At 39.8% G+C, this 25,404-nt stretch overlaps 1 protein-coding gene across 1 annotated transcript in view; it reads right to left on the bottom strand.

Moving 5' to 3' along the window:
- Window positions 1-3,108: 3,108 nt before the first annotated feature.
- LOC121504509 (tetratricopeptide repeat protein 39B) overlaps window positions 3,109-25,404 on the bottom strand; it is a 35,576-nt gene continuing 13,280 nt past the window's right edge. The window contains exons 2-19 of the mRNA XM_041779322.1: window positions 21,900-21,934; window positions 21,641-21,745; window positions 20,213-20,344; window positions 19,951-20,021; window positions 19,785-19,852; window positions 18,987-19,051; window positions 18,713-18,818; window positions 15,403-15,468; window positions 15,175-15,283; window positions 14,932-14,999; window positions 12,214-12,273; window positions 11,844-12,005; window positions 11,391-11,482; window positions 11,044-11,164; window positions 10,856-10,967; window positions 8,772-8,889; window positions 8,568-8,684; window positions 3,109-8,486 (exon numbers count right to left, since the gene is read on the bottom strand). Of these exons, the coding sequence (XP_041635256.1) occupies window positions 8,390-8,486; window positions 8,568-8,684; window positions 8,772-8,889; window positions 10,856-10,967; window positions 11,044-11,164; window positions 11,391-11,482; window positions 11,844-12,005; window positions 12,214-12,273; window positions 14,932-14,999; window positions 15,175-15,283; window positions 15,403-15,468; window positions 18,713-18,818; window positions 18,987-19,051; window positions 19,785-19,852; window positions 19,951-20,021; window positions 20,213-20,344; window positions 21,641-21,745; window positions 21,900-21,934 (1,704 nt within the window). The 3' untranslated portion in view covers window positions 3,109-8,389. The remainder of the gene's footprint in view (window positions 8,487-8,567; window positions 8,685-8,771; window positions 8,890-10,855; window positions 10,968-11,043; window positions 11,165-11,390; window positions 11,483-11,843; window positions 12,006-12,213; window positions 12,274-14,931; window positions 15,000-15,174; window positions 15,284-15,402; window positions 15,469-18,712; window positions 18,819-18,986; window positions 19,052-19,784; window positions 19,853-19,950; window positions 20,022-20,212; window positions 20,345-21,640; window positions 21,746-21,899; window positions 21,935-25,404) is intronic.

Below are 25,404 nucleotides of genomic sequence, written 5' to 3'. Positions count from 1 at the left end.
ATGCACTTTCTGTCTAGAGAAAACCAAATAAATTAAAAGTATGGATGTGTGTCCACTTAGTCCTTCTGCATATCTGAGCCTGTCGGCTGCTTTTTTCTCCAGGAAGTCATTCCCAACACACTGGAAAGAGCTCTACGACCCACTTTTGGGTCCCGACCCACCACTTGAGAACCACTGTCCTAAGCTGTAGTTCTCTGTCAGGCTCAATAAGACTGTCCTCCACAGTCATTTCCCCTCTACTTTTACAAGCCTTCCAGGGCCGTCTACTGAGAAGCATCCCCACAGCATGATGCTGTGAAGAAGCATCCCCACAGCATGATGCTGCTGAGAAGTATCTCCACAGCATGATGCTGTTTAGAGGCATCCCCACAGCATGATGCTGTTTAGAAGCATCCCCACAGCATGATGCTGTTTAGAAGCATCCCCACAGCATGATGCTGTTTAGAAGCATCCCCACAGCATGATGCTGTTTAGAAGCATCCCCACAGCATGATGCTGCTGAGAAGCATCCCCACAGCATGATGCTGCTGAGAAGCATCCCAACAGAATGATGCTCCTGAGAGGCCTCCCCACAGCATGATGCTGTTGAGAAGCATCCCTCTCCATCTCAGCTGCTGAAGCTTGGAGCTCCTTCAGAGTAGTCATAGGTGTCTTGGTGTCCTCTCTCACTAGTCTCCTTCTTGCACGCCCACTCAGTTTGTGAGGATGGTCTGATCTAGGCAGATTTACACATGTGACATATTCCTTCATTTCTTCATGATGGAGTTAACTGAACTCTGGGGGATGTTCAGAGACTTGTCTCCATCCCCTGACTTTGACTTTTAAATAACTTTTTCTCTGAGTGTTCTTTTGTCTTCATGATGTAATGGTAGCCATGGATACTGTCTAACAAGTGACTGGACCTTCTAGACACAGGTATCTTTATCACATGTAAAAAAAAAAAACAAATTATGAGGGGAACTTTGTGGAAACCAGTGTTTGGCATTTATTTATTTGGCTTTATTTTGGAACAAACAGAGAAAAATCAGACCGACAGATCTGTTATTAAACAAAAATATAAAACTACAATGCAGTCTGAAGTGAAACCATTGCTCCTTTAACATGAAGCATTTCTGGATAAATGCAGAATGAACTGTTCTTTAATAAACCGAGCCAGTTTATGACATAACAAATTCAGACAGATATGGTTACAAATACAAAATCAACCAACATGGCGTCCTCATAAATGAAGAAATCAAAACGTTCTTAATTGTTGAGCCAGAGTCAGGTCTGCCATTATTGTCGGACTGTCTGGCTTTAAGGCTGTCAAACCTTTAAATACTTACTGATACCATGTGTTTTATAGTAACCTAATCTATGCTATTTCAGTTATTTAAATTGCATTGAAACTTTAAAAATACCAGACAAAAACTGTCTTGCTGTGTTTAGAACCAGGGAGATTAAAGTCTGAATTAAACAAATCTGGTGCCAAACTTTAGCCGGCATATTTTTGTAATTCAAACAGTTTTTTAAGCATTTTTAATAATTAAAAGCAAAACATAACCCAATATGTGGAGCCTAGGACTTTAACTTTGGCGCCACACAGTCGTTGATATTGTTGGATTTTAAATTTTATGAAGTCAGGGTTTGTGTAAACTGTAGTTTAGGACTCTATAGGACTCACACGTGCACATTTCTAAATCTTGTTGGATGATGAAAAACAAACTTAAACATAAAAATCCGAGGAAGGATAAAGAAGAACGATGATGTCCTGGAGTCTTAAAGGCAAAGCAGTATGGCTTTCATAGATTAGACGACACAGATTTACCACAAACAGAAAAGAAACCTGATAACCAGAGCTGTCTGAACTGTCTCAGCATTTACGGTCCTAAAAGCATTTCTAAACTAGCAGAAATGAGATTTCCACTGAAGGGCCAACAGAACCACACCACTTTCACTCTTCCCCCCAAAATTCAGTGTAGACCTCTGGCTGGGTTTCAGCCGCCTAATAGTTCAGCTGTTTATAGTTATCTAAGATAAGATCTCTAAACCTGAGTTTGATAAGCTCTCCTTAGGTTAGGTTTAGTTCTTATGCTGTTTTTATTTTGAAGCCTCCTCTTTCATTTCCAGGTCATGTGACCATCCTTTTAATTCACTCACTTCAGTAAAACAACTAAAGAAAAATACACAACCACAGAAAGGGATGAAGGACATTGAACTTCAAGTCTGAAAAACAAGTCAGAATTCCAACTTTGATCCCAGAATTCCAAAATTAATCTCATTATCCTGACTTTAATCTAAAAAACTCTAACTCTTATTTCAAAATTCCAAATTAAATCTCTGCATCTCCGCAAGCTAAATTTAAGACCAGAAATCTAATTTTGACCACCCATCTTTAATCTTAAAATTCTGACTTTAATCTCAAAATCACAAATTTGATTTCAGGACTCCGGCTTTAGTCTGGGAATGCCAATTTTGTTCTCAGAATTCCAAATTTAATCTCAGAAATCTGACATTAATTTTGGATTCTTAACTTTAATTTCAAAAATCCAGTTTTGATCTTAAAATTCCAAATTTATTTTCAGGATCCCAACTTTAACAATTAAAAATCAAATTTCAGAATCCCAACTTTAATCTGAAAATCCCAATTTTTAATCCAGAATTGACTTTAAACTCAGAATTCCAAATTTAATCTAAGAATTGAGCTTAATGTCAGAATTTTGACTTTAATCCCAGAATTCCAAATTTACATAAACCAAATTCAGCCATAGTCCTGGGTTTATCTTCCTGTTTTACTGTTAAAATAAAAAACACAAACATGAATAATGCCACCATATTTCTGTTATATTGTTTTTGGTCCGAAATTAAATATCTCCCTGATTAATAATAAAGGGAAATGTCCTTTCAAAATAAAATAACTAATGACATTTTTGCCTACTGTATGTATAAAATAAAATCTTGTCTTTTGAGTGTACATACTATCCACTTAAATATTGTTTATAACTTATTTTATAAAGACTCCAAAAAAGTTGGGCCGCTGAGTAAAATGTAATAAAAACAAGTCAATGATGTACTGGCACCATCAAATTCAGAATGAGCTAATATTTTTCAGGAAATGTTAAAATGTCTCAGTTTCAACATCTGATATGTTTTTATGTTCTATTGTGAATAAAATGTGGGTTTATAAGATTTGAAAATCACTGACTTCATTTTTTTAGTTACATTATACACAGTGTCCCATCTTTTTTGGAATTATAGTTAAAGACTAAAAACACCCTCTTGATAAACTTTCACCTCTGACGTGAATGACGAGACAAAAAGCCACAAATGATTCTGATGAAATTCAAAAACATTTAATATAAACACAAGGCGGAATAATCCAGAAAAAAAGGCTAAATACCGACACACAGAGAGGCACATGAACATAGAAACAGCCAGTAATAAAGAACTGAATATTAAATCCTCTGTTTTCATTTATTGCACCACATGGATCAGCATCTGAAACCTTTAAGCCTTTTATGGTCATAGCACTTCCTGTCATAAAACGTCTCTTCTGAGAAAAACCAATGACATGCAACAGAAACCCTGTCAGGATTACAGCTGGACACAGACAGAGGCACTGACATGAAAAAGGAACCAGAGCCCTTCATTAGAGGAAGGTTGTGACGATGACTGAAGTAACAACAGCCTTTCATGAGAGGAAGGTTGTGACGATGACTGAAGGAACCAGAGCCTTTAATTAGAGCAAGGTTGTGACGATGACCGAAGGAACCAGAGCCCTATATTAGAGGATGGTTGTGATAATGAATGAAGGAACCAGAGCCCTATATTAAAGGAAGGTTGTGACAATGACTGAAGGAACCAGAGCCCTTCATTAAAGGAAGGTTGTGACGATGACTGAAGGAAACAGAGCCTTTCACTAGAGGAAGGTTGTGACAATGACTGAAGGAAACAGAGCCTAAACTAGAGGATGGTTGTGACAATGACTGAAGGAACCAGAGCCCTATATTAGAGGATGGTTGTGACAATGACAGAGGGAACCAGAGCCTTTCACTAGAGGAAGGTTGTGACAATGACTGAAGGAAACAAGGCCCTTCATTAGAGGAAGGTTATGACAATGACTGAAGGAACCAGAGCCCTTCATTAGAGGAAGGTTATGACAATGACTGAAGGAACCAGAGCCCTATATTAGAGGAAGGTTGTGACAATGACTGAAGGAACCAGAGCCCTTCATTAGAGGAAGGTTTTGCCGATGACTGAAGGAACCAGAGCCTTTCATTAGCAGAGGGTTGTGGCGATGAAGGATGTATTATATAAGGAGTACCAATGCTAAAGTTTATCTCCACTACTGAACCCAGAAATGCCCCTCAAACACTAAACTCTATATGTCTAAACTTCACAGCTGTGACAGTTATACTGTCTTATTCAAGTTTATCGTCACAACCTTTTCTCCGATAGAGGGCGCTGTTTTAATGAAAGACTTGTACCAACAGACTCCTGAACCTGCTCAGAAGTTTCACTTTTACCACAGAGACTAAAACGACATCCAGACATTAAAGAGGCACAACACAGAAAACAAAGACAGCAGACACAGCACTGATTTGGTCTTTAGGTACATTCCTTATAGGGACAAGGCTTTTTCATCATCACACCTTTAAATAAAGTAGATTAACTGGAAGTAATTCAGGGCGGGATCTCCTTCATCCAGAGAGTTAAAGTGGAGTGAGGATGCTATATAGTCTTCATCTGTTATTTAAAATGTGATGATCTTAGCTTACTACTTAATCTGATGGCTTGAGTTTATATCCAGGATTTCTTTAAAGGATTTCCTGCCTTTGGATTTAAACGCGTAGCAATCCACGGATGCCCTTAAGCCACCTCATAGAAAACATCTGAACCGTTTCAGTTTAACATAAAAAATATTTATTATATCCTATAGTATCGGTAATGTTGGAACGATGGAGGGGGATGAAGGCCATTGGACTTGTTTCTGGGATCAAGCTTTATTTCAAAGTCTGAGAAAAACAAGGCAGATTTCAAGCTTTACACTCGGAATTCCAAATTTAATCTTAGAATCCCATCTTTAAATCTAAGAACTCTAACTTTAAATTACAGAATCTGACTTTGATCTCTGAATTCAAAATTTAATCTCAGAAGTCTGACTTCTTCTTTTGCCTTTTATCTCAGAAATTTTACTAAAATTGCAGAATTCCAACTTTTTCAGAATTCTGAATTCAATCTCAGAAATCTTACTTTAAAGTCAGAAAACCACCTTTAATCCCCAAATTTAAATTCAAATCTCACTCTTAAACTCAGAATTCAAACTTTAATCTTCGAATTCCGATTGTAATTTTTGAATTCTGAGCATTTTTTTTACAGAATTTGAAAAAAGTTGTATCTCAGTTTTCCGTTTTCCAGTGACCTTTATCCATAACGTAGATAAAATATCAGATTATTTTGTGCTCTTTTTTTAATTGGTCAGTCTTCGAGTAAAAAGTTAATCTGTCATCTCTTCATGTTTATGGATTATCAGCTTTATTATAGAGTATAATATACATTAAATCCTTCTAAAGCATGCAAAAATAGTCCATCTTCTTTGGCTTGTCTTTTTGGAGCCAAACCTCCCTGACAGTCAGAGCTTCAGCAGCCTAAAACAGAACAACGTCTCCTTCTACTTCAGTTAAACCGGCAGGATTTTCAGGATTCAGTCAAGATTAGGTCAAATAACCAGGAAGAGTGTTGGAAATGAGAAGTTCAAAAACCTGCAGTTCCTCAAAAGTCCACTAGAGGCTGTCTTCGCCAGTGAGTAAATCACCATTGAGCTCCATGTTAAAATGTTGAACTCAACAGCAGAAATAAACACATTTACAGGGCGAGTTTTATACGGTCTGGTCTAGACCAGGGGTGTCCAAACTAAGGCCTTGAGGCCAAATGTGGCCCATGGTCCATTTTTGATTGGCCCACAGCAAATTTTTAAAATGAAAATTCTTAGTTTCCACACCAGTCATCCTGATATTTTCAGCGTTTTGCCCTCAGATTGAAATGTTTAGACATCCCTGGTTTAGACAGATCAGATCTAAATTTATCTTGACTTTGTCGCTTTTTGGTGATCATGAAGTTAATTTATCTTTCATGTTTTAAAAGCTCTGAAACCATCAAACTGTCCTGAACAGAGACACTCACCATCTCCAAAGCTGCTGCCTCAGAGAAACTAAACAACTGTAGAAAATGAACACAGATTCACACAGACTAATACAACCACAGAGAGGTTTGATCAACTAACAGCATGAGTATTTTATATTGCTGCTAAATGTGTGCGTTTACAGCCGCCTGCTTTATTTTAATATGCATATTGCCCGGCATGTGCAAGCTTGGAATGAGTGTATTCAATGCTTTATGCTTTGTGTGTGTTTGTGTTAATATAAGCCACGGTTGGTGAGAAGGCTGCGCTGTTTGCAGGGACACGTTTGTGTGCTCTGTGCCGTGATGGATTAGGAATTCATAAAGGCAAACTAGTAGAAAGAAAAATCAAAGCAGTTAAATATAAATATGTTCAAGCACACATCTCTACCTGCTGCTCACATACAGCACTCATCAGCTTCATCATGTTAAACTAGGGATGCACCATATTGGTTTGACCCGATATCATATATCCTGCAGTTCGATATTTACAGCCAATATAGGCTGACAGAAGCTAATTCCAATAGAAAATATAGGCAAATATTTTCAGTTAATAAAGGTCAATATTTATAGCTACTATAGGCCAATATTGTCAATTAAAATAGGCCAATATTATTAACTACTATAGGCCAATATAGTCAGTTAACATAGGTCAATATTTATAGCTACAATAGGCCAATATTGTCAATTAAAATAGGCCAATAATTACAGCCAATATAGTCCAATATTGTCAGTTGATAAAGGTCAATATTAATAGCTACAATAGGCCAATATTGTCAATTAATATAGGCCAATATTTATAACTACTATAGGCCAATGTAGTCAGTTAATATAGGTCAATATTTATAGCTACTATAGGCCAATATTGTCAATTAAAATAGGCCAATAATTACAGCCAATATAGTCCAATATTTTCAGTTAATAAAGGTCAATATTAATAGCCAATATAGGCTACTATTTATAGCCAATATAGTCTAATATTTTCAGTTAAAAAAGGTCAATATTAATAGCTAATATAGGCCAATATTTATAGCCAATATAGCCCAATATTTTCAGTTAATAAAGGTCAATATTTATAGCTACAATAGGCCAATATTGTCAATTAATATAGGCCAATATTTATAACTACTACAGGCCAATATAGTCAGTTAATATAGGTCAATATTTATAGCTACTATAGGCCAATATTGTCAGTTAATATAGGCCAATTTTTACAGCCAAAATAGGCAAATATTTTCAGGTAACACAGACCAATATTCACATTTAATATAGGCCAGTTTTTAGAGCCAATTTGGGCTTATATTTACAGCCAATATTTGCAGTTAATATAGGCCAATATTTACAGCCAATACAGACAGATATTTATGGCTTATTTAAGCCAATCTTTGCTGCCAATATTTCAGCTGATGCCAGGATCTACAGCTGATATGTTGGTTGTAAATATCGCCAGAAAATTCCATATCTGTCTTCACCAGTAACTAACTTTTAAACCAATATCTGCCAGCAATGATATTGTGCCATAATATTGTGCATCCCAACCTTCAACCCAGGCAATGTTTTTGTGTTAAAATGTGCAACAAGTCATAACTTTGATGCTAAATATTTATCTACTTTAGCATAAGGCATGTGTTTTTAACGTCAGTGTTTTATCAGGAATTGTTTCATTTTAGGGCTCGTTCAGACAGAGATTTAAAGACAACAGAAGAGAAGAAAAGAAGAGCCTCAAATTTGTTGGAAATTTTCTCTGATCTCATCTCCATGGATAATCCATGCTGCTGATGTCCTCAACCTTGTGCTTTTATTTAAAACCCTGCAGCTTTGTCGCCTCCTTAACTTCCCCCTGAAGTCTCCATTAAAATATTTTAAACTCTGAATATACTCCTATGCACACGTCTCTTCACAAACAAGCTCTTCGAGTCATTGCTATCAGTTAAAACACGACTAAACTGACATTTGGCATCGAGCCATGGATCTGCATCGACCCACAGCGTTTCACTCTGAGTCTGCAGACGCTGAGAGGAAGCCCGAGCCTGTTTGAGACGCTTAAATAATCTCTTCTGTCCTCGCCATAAAAGGAATAAATAAGAAAAATAACCTTAAATAAATGATTGTAATAAATGAAGAGAGAGTCCTGCTGGACGTCACACCCTGATTCTCGTCTTCACTGAGGAGAAAACACCTGGATTCTGGTTTCTGGAGCTTCACGCTGCACCGTAGCGTTTCTGAAGGATTACGGCGTGCTGACAGGCGATCCTTTCAGGCTGCTGAGCGCCGCGTGGATCCTGAAGTGGAGTCTGGACTCCATGGAGTAATCCTTGTAGTTTGTCCTGAGGAAGAAAACGAGCACTGGGTCAGAACCACATAAAGAGTAAAACTATCACAGGGATCATGTGTAAACCTGGACTTACTTGGCGTTTTCGATGTAGGTGGTGGCCTTGGTGAAGTCTCCCTGCTGCTTGTAGAGCAGACCCAGCTCATAGAGAGTGAAAGGAATCAGGTAGTGATCGTATCTGATCCGACTCTCACTGAAAGTCAAACACAAACACGTTATCTAATCTCTGTCACACCTCCAGGAGACGACAGAGGCTGAAGCGTCTGTGTTTGAGTGTTACCTGGAGAGAACCTGCGTGAAGCAGAGCTCAGCCTGCAGTAACCTGCCCAGGTGTTTCAGACAGAGACCCTTCAACATCTGGACCAGGCAGCTGTCGTCGGGATGAAACTCTGACGGGTCTGAACGAGAGGAAAAAGACGTACAAGGCTGAGCAAAATAGAGTTAGGAGACACTGTCCTACTGTGTTTACTTTATATTTATGTTAAAAGTGTTGTTGTGGTTGGTGCCAGTACAACTTAGTCAACAGAACACAGCGTCCATGGTTTCCTCTGACCGCAGAACAGTTTTCCCTGTAGCCTCAGTCCATGTTAAATGAGCTTTGGTTCCTCTGACCACAGAACAGTTTTCCCTGTAGCCTCAGTCGATGTTAAATGAGCTTTGGTTCCTCTGACCACAGAAAAATTTTCCATGTTTCCTCAGTCCATGTTAAATGAGCTTTGGCCCAGTGGAGACGGCGGTGTTTCCGGATCCTGTTCACATACGGCTTCTTCTCTCCATGATCCAGCTTTAACTGTCATTTGTAGATGGCACGGCCAACTGGGCTGACAGACAATGATTTCTGGAATGTTCCTGAGCCCATGTAGAGATTTCCAGATTTGACCTCTGACCTTTTCCCTTGCTCACATAGATGTCTCCACATTCTCTGAATCTTTTAATGATATTATGGACTGTAGATGGTGGGATATTCAAAGTCTTCACAATTCTACATTGAGGAATATGTTTCTAAAATTGTTTCATAATTTATAGACTCAATCTTTCACAGACTGGTGAACCTCTGCCCATCTTTACTTCCGAGAGACCTTGCCTCTTTAAAATGCTCCTTTTATACCCAGTCATGTTACTGACCTGTTGATAATAAACCTGACTGGTGTTAAATGCTCCTCCAGCTGTTTTCCATTAGTATCACTTACTTTCCCAGCCTTTTGTTACCCCATCCATCTATCTTCTTGTGCTTATCCGAGGTTGGGTTATGGGGGCAGCAGCTTTAGCAGGGAAGCCCAGATTTCCCTCTCCCCTGCCACTTTGTCCAGCTCTTCCCGGGGGATCCTGGGTGTTCCCAGGCCAGCCGAGAGACATAGTCTCTCCAGCGTGTCCTGGGTCTTCCAAGGGGCCTCCTTCCAGTGGGACCTGCCCAAAATATCTTGCCAGGGAGGCGTCCAGGAGGCATCCGGACCAGATGCCCAAGCCACCTCATCTGGCTCCTTTCGACATGGAGAAGCAGTGGTTCCCTCCTGGATGGCCGAGCTTCTCACCCTATCTCTAAGGGAGAGCCTGTATCCACGATCTCGTTCTTTCAGTCACAACCCACATCTCATGATCACAGGTGAGGGTAGGAACATAGATCGACCGGTAAATCCAGAGCCTCGCCTTTCGACTCAGCTCTTTCTTCACTACAACAGACCGATGCAGAGACCGCACTGATCCCGCTCCATTCTTCCCTCACTCATGAACAAGACCCCGAGATACTTGAACACCTCCACTTGGGACAGGATCTCATTCCCAACCTGGAGAGGGCATTCCACCCTTTTCTGACTGAGGACCATGGCCTCAGATTTGGAGGTGCTGATTCTGATTCCCTTTTGTTGCCCGTCCGTGCTTTTTTGAGATGTGTTGCTGCCATCAGAAATAAGCACATATTTTTCAATGAACTGTTAAATGTCCCAGTTTCAACATCTCATATGTTTTTATGTTCTATTGTGAATAAAATATGGGTTTATGAGATTTGATTTTTATACACATTTTACATGGCGCCCCAGCTTTTTTGGAACTGCTGTTGCAGTAAGGCCCACTTTACCTTAAATCCAACTCAGTTCATGGTGACATGGATAAAAGAATATACTGGAGGATTTGGTTCATATTTAGAGAAAAGCTCCACAGATGTGTTAGCTGAGAATCCATAGATCTAACAGATATTTAACAGTATCATCTGCATACGGCTCAATTCCTTTTACAGATTCTTAAATGTCCTTTATTAACAGCTTATGAAAAAGCTAGTAAATGAAGGAATCCTGTAGAATACATCTCATGTCTGTAATAATTGGTTAGAAATGAGGTAAAGCAGCAGAGTTCTAGTCTTAAACTCACTAGAGTCGTTACGTAGCTGCTCTTCAGCCGCCTCTATGGTAATCAGCAGAGCTTCGGTGGAGTCGGCTCTCTTCCCGACGATGGTGAAGCCATTCCAAACGTACATCATCTCCTACAGAAAGACAACAGCTGTTAAAGTAATCGGTAATAAACTTATGAAGGTGATGACCATAAATGTGTATGTATACCAGTGCAGGGATGACCAGCGGGACCAGCTTAGCAGCTTTATAGCGTCTGGACTTCCTCACTGCAAATTTCTCTGTTGGGATCGACTTCCCGGCCAGGCGTTGTTTCAGCCCCTCCACCTGCCTGTGCACATAAACGAGTATGTACTTATATTTTACCCCTAGTGCCCCTTCCCTTATCTTTAAAACAGAATGTAAAAAAGAACAAGTCTTTAACTGTCCAACTAAAACATAGGAAAAGTAACACCACTCCACTGCTACATCCCTGTATGAATGAAGAAGAGCAGAGCCTTTTCACACTTGAGATGACACTGTAGTTACATCAATGATGAACAAAGTGGTCTACTAACCTAAAGAGCTCCACGATGTCTTCCCCCGTCTTCTTCACCTCCTCCTCTGACATCATACTGAGGATGGCTGCTTTCTGGTACACATAAATTGCCTGAAAATAAAAAAAAGAGTGGATTAAACTTGGCTCTTAAGTCACTTTTAACTGGTTCTTAGTTACGAGGTTTGTCTGACTTTTGCTATGGTTGATGTAAATCCTCTTTGCTTTGCCTGCAAAAGGAAAAGCTTTAATACAGGCACATCTCTTAAACATTTAGCACCAAGGCTAGCACCAAGGCTAAATAGAGGATAGTTGGCGTTGTCGGCTGGATCTGGATATGACAACAAGCTGGTCTTCTCTTTAGTCTAACGATCCATCCATTTAGCAGTGGGAGTAGTGGGAGGTAGAGTCCTTACGTATCAGGCCCCGACTTTCCCTTCCAGGTATTAAACCCGTACGTGGTTTGCATGCTCACCTTGGACCAGCGGCTCTCTTTGCACAGCAGGTCGGCGTAGTGGTACGCCTGCTGCCACTCCTGCTGGTAGGAGTGAGTCCACATCAGCTCCCAGTAGCAAAGATGGTGGATCTGCTTCCATTCCTGCTGGCTGCTGATACACTCCTCGTACCTCGCCCGGGCCTGAAACACAATAGAATAAATCCAGCTGTAATGTTATTGGACTTTGATCATCTGAAAGTTAAGGTGGGTTCTACCCCTTCAAACAGCTCTCTGAGGACTCAGACTTGACTGTATGGTCAAGATTTCATCAGGTTAATGCTAAGGGTGAGTTTCATGTCAAATACCATCATTAAGGGTAAATGTAGATACAAATTATAACGTTTCAGACCTTTTCAAAGTTTCCTCGCAGTGTGGCGATACGAGCAGAGTAGAAGAGAATGATGGAGCCCTGAAACAAACAAACAGAAGTGGTTCAGACCCCTTATCTCCAGTGAAGACTAACTCAATGCTTCAGCAGACCAAGACATTCTGGATAATGCTATGTTTCCAACTGTGTGGCAACAGTTTGGAGAAGGTCCTTTTCTATTCCAGCAGGACTGTGGCCCAGAGACCAAAGAAGGACTAGAAAGACACAGAGTCCTGACCTCAACCCCATCCAGCACCTTTGGAATGAACTGGAACAGAGATTGTGAGCCGGACCTTCTGGTCCAACATCAGAGCCTGACCTCATAAATGCTCTACAGAATGAATGGACACACATTTAAACAGAAACACTCCAGAATGTTGTGTAAGGCCTTCCAAGAAGAGTGGAGGCTGTTATAACTCCACAATAACCTCCTGAGACCTGAGCTTTTGTTTGGACAGCAATAGACCTTTCTTACTGCACAATAAAAGAAATATTTATTTCTTTACTAGTAGGAAGTCATTTTGACTAAGAATATGTTCTTTCACTAAAACCTCTTCAGGTCTTAGAAAATTTTCTTAAAAATTATTAGAAATTTCTAAAAGAAAAAAAATCACCTGGAATTCCTGAAAATTGCTAGGACAGTACTAAACATTTCTGTGAAATCTCTTAAAAATCCAATTCACAAATGTCTTTTGATATATCCCATATGCTTCAATGAAACTGACCATAAAAAAAAATAAATAAATAAACAACAAAAACTTATGGGCAAATTTCTAAAAATGGTCAAGCAAGTTCAAACAAATAAAGCAATTTCCACCCAAAAATGCACAATAAAATTCTCAAATTTCTGCAAAATCCATGGAAAATGTGGAAAATTTCTCCCCAAAAATTCCCCCAAATGTTAAAAAAAAAAAATCCAGGATAAATTTAAAGGAAGTCCTCACAATATTTCAAATTCAATACATTTTCCCATTTAAAGAAATCATAAAAAAGGAGATACCCCCAAGATTTCTTATCAAATTTTCAATGATATTACTCAAAAAAAAAATCCTCAAAAAGTACACCAAATATTTCAGTTTTTTTAAAAGTAAAATTTTTAAAGATGCAGTACTAAAATTTTGATTATGTTAAAAATATTGATTTGATAAAAATAACTGAAACCAATCACTTCCTATAACCACCAACAAGCTTCTTACACCTCTCAAATGGAATTTTGGACCACTCTTCTTTTGCAAACTGCTCCAGGTCTCTCAGATTTGAAGGATGCTTCTTGCAACAGCAGTTTTGCGATCTCTTCATATGTGTTCAATGAGATTTAGATCCAGACTCATTGCTGGCCACTTCAGAACTCTCCAGCTTTGTCTCCAACCATTTCTTGGTGCTTTTTGAGGTTTGTTTGGGGTCATTGTCCTGCTGGAACACCCATGACCTCTGACCCAGACCCAGCTTTCTGGGTCTAGGCCCAACATTGTGGCCCAAAATCTTTTGATAGTCTCCAGATGTCATGATTCCTTGCAGACAGTCAAGGCACCCAGTGCCAGAGGCAGCAAAACAACCCCAAAACATCCTTGAAGCTCCACCATGTTTGACTGTAGGTACTGTGTTCTTTTCTCTGTTGGTCTCATTCTGTTTTCTGTAAACAGTAGAATGACGTGCTTTTCCAAAAAGCTCTACCTTAGTCTCATCTGTCCATAAAATGTTCTCCCAGAAGGATTGAGGCTTACTCAGGTACATTTTTGCAAACTCCAGTCTGGCTTTTTTATGTCTCTTTGTCAGCAGTGGGGTTCTCCTGGGTCTCCTGCCATAGCGCTTCATCTCATTCAGATGACCACGTATGGTCCCAGCTGACACTTTTGCACCCTGAGTCTGCAGGACAGCCTGAATTTGTGTGGAAGTTGACTGAGGATGTTCATCCACCATTCCAACTATCCTGCATTGCATTCTTTGTCAGTTTTTCTCTTCCGTCCACGTCCATAGGTTGTAATCTTCTTGATTATATTACACACAGTGGACAAAGGAATGTCTAGATCTCTGGAGATGGTCTTAAAACTTTGAGATTGTTCATATTTTTCCACAATTTTGCTTCGTAAGTCCTCAGACAATTACAGGCTCTTCTTTCTCTGCTCCTTGCTTGGTGTGACACACACAGGCACACAACACAAAGGCTGAGTCAACTTTTAGACATTCTAACTGGCTTCAGGTGTGATTTCTAGATTGCCAGCACCTGTTACTGCCACAGGTGAGTTTAAATGAGCATCACATGCTTGAAATAAAATGATTTACCCACAGTTTTAAAAGGGGGACAATCATTTTGTCTGGCCCATTTTTTGAGTTTTGTGTAAAATTATGTCAGTTTTGTCTTTTTTCCTCAGATTTTTTGTGTTGTTCCAATGCACATGAAGGCAATAAACACATATATACCAAAAGCATTTGTAACTGCAACAATTTCTGGGAGAAATGGTGAATTTTCTGGAAAAATTCCAGGGGTGCCACTACTTTCGTCCATGACTGTATCATGACAGCCAGATTGTTTATATATTTAATTAGATATTTTCTACCTTTTAATCCTTGATCTAGAGAAATTTATTCATTTATTTATTTTTGCAGTATACGTATAAAACATAATATATTTTTTGGGTCTGGTTCCTTATTTCTGCAGATTTATAAAGTTTAGCTTCCTGTTTTGTCTGGCTGATGTACCTTGGGATATTTGTGTCTGTACGGCTCCAGCAGAGCTTCAGCCTCCACCAGGTTCCCCTCTCCGGTTCCTGATCAAACACAAAAACAAGATTATCTTCAGATGTAATGTTGTTAGCATGTGGCGTGTTCTCAGCATTAGAAACAGTCAGACAGGAATGTTTCAGATACAAGCCTGGATCCAGAGGGGCACTTAAATGTGCTTTAACTAAACAATAGCAGAACACGGTCACATGTGTTTCCTACCGAGGATGAGTGAGACGTAGGTGTGGTAGAAGAGCAGCGTCAGAGCGCAGAGGATGGACCTCAGACTGTGACTGGAGGCTCCCTCTCTCAGCTGGGATAAACCAAAGCCCTGCAGAAACACAGGTTAAACACAAGCATTATTTACAGAGAAGAGTGGTGTCAGAAACATAACTTTACTTCTGATGATCTTCTCTGAATCTGAAGCATCTAAAATAGTTTCATACTGACCCGGTTTCCTGAGAATCCGATGAACTCCAACAACCTCAAAATCCTCTGAGGGAGGAGAGACAACATCTGAAAGACAGAGACAGGAAACATTTAAAACAGAGCAATTAAACAATTTAAATCAGTGAGCACTGATTTACCATGAAACTGGGAGCCTGTTTATACGGCTGATACACTGATATGCTGATGATATTCTCCTATTCATGGCTAAAAAAATCAAGAGTTTTACTGTGCTAAAACCTTATGTCATTTTAGACTTGAAATGTATGTCAAGCTATTCCTGGATCTGAAGTTGAAATTACTTATTTGTACCACTTTTTAACCCCTTTATCCACTTTCCCACCCACTTTGCCGCTTTTCAGCAATTTTTGCACTTTCTTGCCATTTTTGCTCACCCCTTTTTCATACCCTCCCTCCATTCTTTTGCCACTTTTAACCCCTTCTCACCACGTTTTCTGACTGCTTTGACTATTCTTAACCAGAATAGTAGGGTTAGGGCAGGGTTAGGGTTAGGGTTAGGGCTGTTGACCCCCTTGTAACCAACTTTGTTGCCAATTTTTGCCCATTTAAACTGCATTTCTCTATTTGTAAAGCACATTTTTGTCACTTTCAACCACTTTTAACCCATTTTCACAACTTGTTCTGCCCGTTTTTGTACTTTTACCTCATTTTGGTAGTTTAACTTGATTTTTGCTACATTTCTACCCCTTTTCATCTCCCATTTTTATCATTTTTGCCACTTTTAAAACCCCTTTTCACCTCTTTTTCTGCCTCTGCAGCTTTTGACCCATTTTTGCCACTATAAACCCCTCTCAACACTTTATACGACTATATTTGCCAGTGTTAACCACATTTTCTTATTTTTTAGCACATTTTTGCCACTTAAAAAACATTTTTATAATTTTTTTGAAAAGTTTTTCATCAACCCCTTTTATGATACCTCTATCTAATCCAGTGGTTCTCAACCTCAGGGTCGGGACCCCCCATTGTGGTCGCGAAACACTGAGAGAGGGTCGCAAGATGCTCTAAAAACAGCTGAAAATATTTTCCAAATTACACTGTTGCCACTTTACACCAATGTTGCTAAGTTTTTACCCATTTTTTTCACCTTTTCCCACCAATTTTGTCAATTTTAACACATTTTTTTGCCATTTAAAACCTATTTTCCCATTTCAAATCCTTTCCGACACTTTTTTCGGCCTGTTTTTGCCACTTCTAAACCAAGTCTTGCCACTTTGCATCTGTTGTTGTCCCTGTTGACCCATTATTGCCTCTATTAACCACTTCTTACCACATTTTATGCCCATTTCAACCGCATTTCACTATTTGATATGCTGATTTTTACCAGCTCAACCCATTTCAGCCAATTTTTGCCCATTTTTATGTCTTAGTTAACCCTTTTTGCCAGTTTATATCAATTTTTCATCTAATTTCACCAAATTTTCCAGCCATTTTTGCCAATTTAGTGTCAATTCAGCCACTTTTTAATTCCTCTTACCACTATCTATGACCATTTCTGCCACTTTAATCAATTTTTGCTACTTTTTGCTTATTTTTTTGCCAATTAAATCACTTTTTTGCCACTTCCAACCAATTTCTGCTACTTTTGAAATCCAATTTGACCACCTTCTCCACCATTTTTGCCATTTTTGCCATTATTAACCTATTCTAGCCATTTTTAACCCATTTTATTTCTGTTTTTAACAAAAGGGATCTAAACCCATTTTAAGAAGGCTATCTACCACACAAATGAATCAAAAATATACTTGCGTCTTTGGTAAGCATGGTTATTTTTTATCCCCTTCAAGGGTGACCTTGTGTCCACATGACTATTCTTGAATGTTCATGGCTGTGTTCAACCACCTTCAGGTATAGAGGGGGTCCCCAGCCTCTTACACCTTTATTTTGGGGTCCTGGGCTGAAAAGGTTGAGAACCACTGATGTAATCAATATGATCATAAATTACAAAAAAATAAAATAAAAACCCTTCTGAATACAATCTGAAAATGATAAAAATGCCCTCAAGTGGATTATCAGTTACCAAAAACACCCAATGTATCAAATGAGTTACAAAAAATATATATGTTAAACTTTGTGGAAATTTGGATTTTTTTTGGATTTCAGTAGAAAGTGAAATAAAAATTTCAGTTCCAAAAAATTCGAATTTTCTGGCTATAATTTGTGTTTTCAGGCTTTCAAGGGTTAAACCACAAAAACTTGTGAAAATGACACTTAACTTTCTCGTTCAGGAGGTTTTGGGTTAAGAACCACTGTTTTATTTATAGCAGGGGTCATCAACCACATCTGCACAAGGGCCAGGTTTACTCTCTACAGAGACTCTGGGTGTCGGACTTTCAAATAAACAAAAAATTAAAAACATATTTTGGTCTGATTAAAATATTAATGTATTAGTATTTCTATTTCTTTCAAAACACAGGAATTGTTTATGTATTACAGTGAGATCTATCCCTGTTATCTATAATGCAGCAGGCCACAAAGAGACAGGCTGGCCCCCAGAATCGTCCGGGTCCCTGAAAATCCCAAATAATGGGCCCTCCCCAATGGTGATTAAGCACTAATGTTAATCCATTTTTGACACTTTTAACCCTTTCATTACTTCTTTAGACATTTCTGCAACATTTTCTGCCCCTCAACTTATTTTTGATCATTTTTGTCACTTTTAAAACAATTTTTGCCACTTTTGCCCATTTTGGCAATCTTCAACCCATTTTTGCAACTTTTCAGCCAATGACTGTTCCTGTGTCCCACTCTTTAACTGCTTTTCACTACTCTGCCAGGCCATTTTTGCAATGTTTTTGCCTCTTTAAAACCATTTTTCTCTTCTCTTTTTGCATCATGTTCCCCACTAATAACTCATTTTTTATACTTTTTGCCCTTCTTTCCTCTTTTACCAATTTTTTGCCATATTTTTACCTCTTTTCCTGCAGATTTTTGCCCCTTTGTGCCACTCTTGTATCCATTTTTGCCACTTTTTAAACCCTTTTTCATTTCTTTTTTGCACCATTTTTGCCACTAACAACCCATTTTTTAAATTTTTGCCTCTTCTTCAATAGTCATTTTTTTTGGACAGATTTAATAGCTGTAGAAAGTTGAAGCCAAAAGACGCTCCTAAAACCAAAGCATCTTCTTTTCCTCCTTTTCTGAATTTAATGGTCTTCTGGGGGCCGCACAGGAAGCTTTGGGGGGCCTGATTTGTTCCTCGGGCCGCCAGTTGATGATCAGTGATTTATGGGCTATCTTTAAACTCGTCAGGGCAAATAAACCAAACCAGTACTCAGATGTTTAAACCTACCAGGTTAAAGGAGCCGATGCCGAGCTTGACTCCGCCCTCAAACTGTTTGAACGAATCAGACTGGCCCGCCAGGTCCTGAGTTACGTTCAGCACATTCTGACAATCCCTGAGGAATGCCATAAAGCACGGTGTCAAGCAGAATAAAACGCGATTATCTCACAAAACACGACGTTTAAAAGCTTTAGTTTCCATTCTTCCACTCATAATCAACCACAGCTTTATTATTGATCAGATCAATACTACTACTAACTGACGGTCAGAAAAAGTCACTCACTTGTAGATCTGGTAGCTTGTTCTGATCTTGATGCCCCCTTTGATAAAACTAATCATGTTCTCATCCTGTGAAGACAAACAGGATTACATTACAGTGGATTTAATTAGCTAACAGCAGCATCAGCATCATCCACAACAACTTTAAACACTTCATCAGCTCTGTTTGGTATCAGATATTACTTATCTGACACGATATGCTGGTATAAATCAATAAATACCTGCTCAGAGGATGCATTAGTAAGAATACGATCCTCATGATGGAGGACTGAGTGTAGATTAATGAGAATAAACATGAATTTAAACGACTGTAGCAACAGGATGAAAAATAACAAAACGCACTGTCAATATGTCTAACCCTAATCAAACATCTCTATTGTTTCAGTAATCCTAGATATTTTAAGGCCTCCTAAGTTAAATTTGAACTAACTTTGAGGAAAACTAACTTTGAAAATCCACAAAGAATGTTTCTTCCTTTCCTGAGTTACAGCCTGCTCTACGTGAGCACCACCTAGTGGCCAGTGCTAGAACTGTAAAATAAAAGGGCATGCCATGTTTTGTCTACTGTCACCTAGGGGATTCTTAACAAAGAGATTTAATCAAGATGCATTGTGGGAAATGGCGTCTTTTTTGGGGGAAGGAATAAAAAGTGACGGAATCTGCCTCTATAGCTCCCCTTTCTGTGACTGTTTCGCTGTTATTGAGTCATGACTGATACCTGGTTATATAATGCATTTTTCAGAGTGTGGAGTTCTGACATTGAGAGTTGACATTGACAGACGAGAACATCAGCAGTTCTGACCTGCACAAACGTCAGCGTGGCTTTCTGCAGCAGACACTCGGCGTAGCAGATCTCTGCATGCATCTCCTCTGCAAAGACAAATACGATGAGTCAGGATAATTTTAATATGTTCTGCTCTTTCCTGCAACCTCCATCAAAATGCATGGGCCGGACAGGAGTTTATTACCTTCCTGCAGGTTGGACTGCTTACTGATGAGACTGGAGAGAGATCCCACCACGGAGTTCCTCTTCCTGAACCTGAGACAGAGATAAACAGATTAGTAAAAGCGACTGTGATATGACAATTTCTGCTGATCTGATGTGAGCAGAGCTTTCATAAATCCAACGTTTTATAGAAAGATTTGAATCTACATTCATGTAAAACCCCCATCAGTGGAGGTTTGCACCATGTTTCTTTACATCCACCCACCAGCTGTCGGCTCTCTCACCTCTGACAGGTGTTTAATGCCTCTTTGATGGTTGCCATGGCGGTCTGGATGTCTCTGTGTTCGAAGGTCATTGTTGCCTGCATCACCAGGATGCTGCTGTAGCCCAGAGCGTGGTACATGCTGTCCCTCCACCTGCACACACAGTGTAGAGCAGTAATACTCAACCTGTGGCTCTGCAGCCACATGTGGCTCTTTTATGTTGTAATTTGAAATATTATTCCCCAAAAACCTTGAAAAAGGACACTTTCTTGCCCTTTTTTTCACCATTTTTTCACCACTTTTCAGCCATTTAAGCTACCTTTTGGCATTAAATACCACTTTTTCCTACTTTTTTGACCATTTTGACACTTTTTTGCAATTTTTTACCAATGTTTGGCCACTTTCATCCCATTTTTGCCCCGTTTCACCATTTTTTCCTCACATTTTTTGCCCATTTAAGCTCCCTTTTCTCATTAAATACCACTTTTATCTTAGTTTTTGCCCATTTTTGCCACTTCTTTTTGCCACTTTTATCCCATTTTTGCCCCTTTTCCCCATTTCTGTTACCATTTTTCATCCATTTAAGCTACCTTTTGCCACTTGTTTCCTATTTTTTGCCCATTTTTGCCACTCTTGACTGCTTTTTGCCCATTTTAGTCACTTTTCACACATTTTTTGCCACATTTGGACAATTGTATGTCACCTATAACTCTTTTGTTGTCACTTCTCACCCATATTTTGCTACTTTCTGACCCCTTTTCTACTTTTCCTCCCCATTTTCACCCCTGTTCACCCATTTTGGTTGTTTTTTTTGACTATTTTTGTTACCTTTAACTAATTGTTATTATACCTCAAGCTGTTTTTGCTTCACCACTTAGACTGGGGCTCTTGCAAAGGTATTTTTCAACAATTTGGCTCTTTGGTTGAGCAGGGTTGGGTAACACTGGTGTATACTGTGAGATCTGACCAGTTAAAACAGGACCAGTGCAGATAGAACCAGTAGGACCAGTATGGTGCATGAGATCCGAGCTACAGTAGCACAACAGGGGTGCCCCAACTTTTTTGGTGATGTATTGTATCTTATCGTTTCCACACATTTTCGTCTCTTATCTAGTATCATATTCTATTATATCGTATGGTTACTTGTGAAAACATAACCAGATCCATTTTTAAGAGCATCATTCTAGACATGGCAGTAATTCCATCAGTCTTACTGCCTTCACCCATTAAAATGACCAGCTGTAGTAAATCCTGTAAAAGGTATAAAGTTATGGTAGAACCATCAGCACCAGTATCACTAAAAACCAGACCAGAATCTCCATACTACCCAGTTTAAAGAAGACCAGTACTAACAGGTAAAATCACACCAGAAGCATAAAGTGTGCAGTCAGAGCAGCACACTGCAGTATGTTTTACATAATAAACAAATAAGCCTGTTGCCATGGTTACCATGGCTTTAGGAGGTCCAGGGCTTCAGAGAACTTGTTGTTAAGGACCAGATTCAGAGCGCACTGAGTCTCCTGGATGGCCGTCTGCAGGTCCATCTGACAGGCCCTGCAGAAAAATAAAACACAGCAGTGATGCATCTACACGTTAGCACAGGAAGTGGCTGATCCCAGAGAGATAGAGACAGGAAGTGAAAAGGCATCCTGGCGTTTCCTCTCGACATAAAACCACATTAACACTGAGAATGTATGATTATACTCACGCAGGTATTCTGTCGTAGGCATCCTCAAAGCAGTCCTGAAACACACAAACAAACATTATTAACCCAAAATAACATCAACCTTCATCTAACGTCTGATTGGCTGCTCGTGAAGTTCCAGCTACTCTCAGCTCAACTCCCTTACAGTGACCAGCAGATGTATTTCAGTCATTTCAACAGCCAATCAGCTCACACCCTGGTCTTTTAATGACCAGGAACAGTAATCACACCCTTGGATGTTTTTAATTTATTTTATACAACAATCATGCTCAAGCTCTCTCAGGTTACACAGGGACTGGGTGAGACTAAAGAGGGCAAAAAGTGGCAAAAATTGGTTTACAGCGGCGAAATACTGACAAAAAAGTAGCAAAAATGGCAAAATTAACATTAAAAATTACATTAAAATCATAAATAAATCATAGCTGAGGAGGGGCCATTCTCTGAGTTTATGAGGTCCATTCTCTGGGTTTATCAGGGTCCATTCACTGGGTTTATCAGGTCCATTCTCTGGGTTTATCAGGGTTCATTCTCTGGGTTTATCAGGGTCCATTCTCTGGGTTTATCAGGTCCATTCTCTGGGTTTATCAGGTCCATTCTCTGGGTTTATCAGGGTCCATTCTCTGGGTTTATCAGGTCCATTCTCTGGGTTTATCAGGTCCATTCTCTGGGTTTATCAGGTCCATTCTCTGGGTTTATCAGGGTCCATTCTCTGGGTTTATCAGGGTCCATTCTCTGGGTTTATCAGGGTCCATTCTCTGGGTTTATCAGGGTCCATTCTCTGGGTTTATCAGGTCCATTCTCTGGGTTTATCAGGTCCATTCTCTGGGTTTATCAGGTCCATTCTCTGGGTTTATCAGGTCCATTCTCTGGGTTTATCAGGGTCCATTCTCTGGGTTTATCAGGGTCCATTCTCTGGGTTTATCAGGGTCCATTCTCTGGGTTTATCAGGGTCCATTCTCTGGGTTTATCAGGGTCCATTCTCTGGGTTTATCAGGTCCATTCTCTGGGTTTATCAGGTCCATTCTCTGGGTTTATCAGGTCCATTCTCTGGGTTTATCAGGGTCCATTCTCTGGGTTTATCAGGTCCATTCTCTGGGTTTATCAGGGTCCATTCTCTGGGTTTACCAGGGCCCCATTCTCTTGGTTTTAGGGTCCATTCTCTGGGTTTATCAGGTCCATTCTCTGGGTTTACCAGGGCCCCATTCTCTGGGTTTATCAGGTCCATTCTCTGGGTTTATCAGGGCCCCATTCTCTGGGTTTATCAGGGTCCATTCTCTGGGTTTATCAGGGTCCATTCTCTGGGTTTATCAGGTCCATTCTCTGGGGTTACCAGGGCCCCATTCTCTGGGTTTATCAGGGTCCATTCTCTGGGTTTATCAGGTCCATTCTCTGGGTTTATCAGGGCCCCATTCTCTTGGTTTTAGGGTCCATTCTCTGGGCCTACCAGACACAGGTGTTTTTATAAAACAGAATTCTAGACACACTGACTGTACTCAGGTGATTCACCAGTTTAACAAAATCCAGATGACTGCCACCTGCTGGAGCGTAGAGATATATCTCCAGTGGACAGAGATTGGTTTGATAACTGGTCATTGATTGTGGTCTTTGTGTGGAGTTTAGCTAAAGCTCTTTCACCCAGACATTGGCAGCGAGAGAGGAAAAAACTGTCTGCCTGTGTTGCCTCTAGTTATTCCACGTCTGCTCGGTTTGTCACAGCCTTTTTGTACGGTTACTCTTCCTGGAAATGAGGGACAGCAGCCTCAGACCATTTGACCCTGAGCTGTCAAGGCTCCCGATTGGTTCACTCTAGCTCTGTATGATTTCAAAGCATCAGCTCTAAGGTCACGCCGTGTGTTCAGGGGCCTCTCAGTGACTTCGATCCAAAGCTTTTTCTATTTTTGCCCCGACATGTGAAGTTGAAGGCAGCAGCATTGGTCTCACCCACCCCGGCTGTCTCTGGAGCCTCGGTAGCAGCTAATAATAGCATCCCAATGGTGTCTTACATAAGAGTGTACAGCTGCAGTCGCCGGTCGCACACTCTGAGGACTCTGCAGAGAGAAGTCCGCCTGCAGGCTGAACGTATCGACCCGCTGTGGTCACACACTACAACGCTGTGACCCACTTTGGCTCATCACCCACCGCCAACATCACGGCTGATTGTAAATATGTGGGGTTTTTATATTTTTACATGCTTAAAGGGGCACAGTGATCTGTTAGGAGCAGCAAACGAAGACTGCTCCTCATATTCTGTCCCTGAGTTTTGTCTGCCAGGCTCAGACCAACAAATCCTCAAATAAAGCAGCAAAATACACAGTTACTGCCCTTCAAAACAACAGAAAAAGACATTTCTGATCAGCTGCCCAGACAATAAGCACCACATTATATTTCTCCAAAAGCATCCAGAATCACTGCAGCGAAAATAAAACTGACTACGCCCTGGTTAAGGTAGTAAAATGTTTTAGGTAGGAAAAGCCATGGAGTAGGGATGTCATGATACCAAAATGTAAACTTAACATGATTCAAGTTAAATCAGACATCACTAATGCTTGTTTTGAAACCACAGCAACAAAACAGCAAGCTTTGACACCCAATATTTGGTAGTTTCGTCAGTTATACCCCAGTTAAGGGCAATGATTCGCCATGCAACAAGAAGGTTTAGGAATGTTGCAGGAAACAATTGCAGACTTGTAAACCGAGCTGTTGTAGCTTAACCAGGACAGCTCATGGTGTAAACCAATCATAAACAGCTGATTTCTAGATGTTGCAAGCAGATAAATGTGAAATACGAAATAGAAATGTTGTTTTGAAAGGCTACAGTTTAGGGTTATGTCACCGGAATTTAATCTTTGATTTTATCGTAGTAAAAATCAAACCACACTGATGTTTGTTTTGATACCACAGCAACAAAACAGCAAGCCTTTACCTGCAATATTTGGTAGTTTTGTCATTTCAAACCCAGTTCAGGACCAGTGATTCGCCATGCAACAAGAAGGTTTAAGAATGTTGCAGGAAACAGTTGCGGCCTTACAGATTGAGATGTCAAAACTTCAATCATGCTGGCTAATGATATTGTCAGGTTATAAACAGCTGATTTCTGGATGTAATGAGCAGAAAAGGTGAAACATAAATGGAAATCTTGTTTTGAAAGACTATATCAAAAATATTCTTAGATTTCTCGATAGAAACGGGTGAAAAAACAGGGAAGAATGTTGTAATAAACTAAATATGAGCTTTTTGAGATATATCTGAAATACATTTCTTTTTCTTCATCTTTTATGAATCATTCAACAGAAAAACTAATGTGGTCAAAAGTGCCTGGAAGTCACAGTTCAGGGTAAAAATACCCGTTTGTTTCCCAGGTTCAGGAGTTGAGGATCAGACTGCTCATATTTGTAAACCACTGTAGATAAAAGTTTGAGTGTGGGAGGAGGAGGAGGAGGAGGAGGAAGACAAAGATGGAGGACGGCTGTGGAACAGACGCTCTCGCTCGCCCTCGTGTTCACACGTT

Source organism: Cheilinus undulatus, linkage group 22, assembly GCF_018320785.1.
Source record: "Cheilinus undulatus linkage group 22, ASM1832078v1, whole genome shotgun sequence".
Lineage (NCBI taxonomy): Eukaryota > Metazoa > Chordata > Actinopteri > Labriformes > Labridae > Cheilinus > Cheilinus undulatus.
The sequence above is the reverse complement of the archived record's forward strand: the minus strand, read 5'-3'. Positions and strand labels throughout refer to the sequence as shown.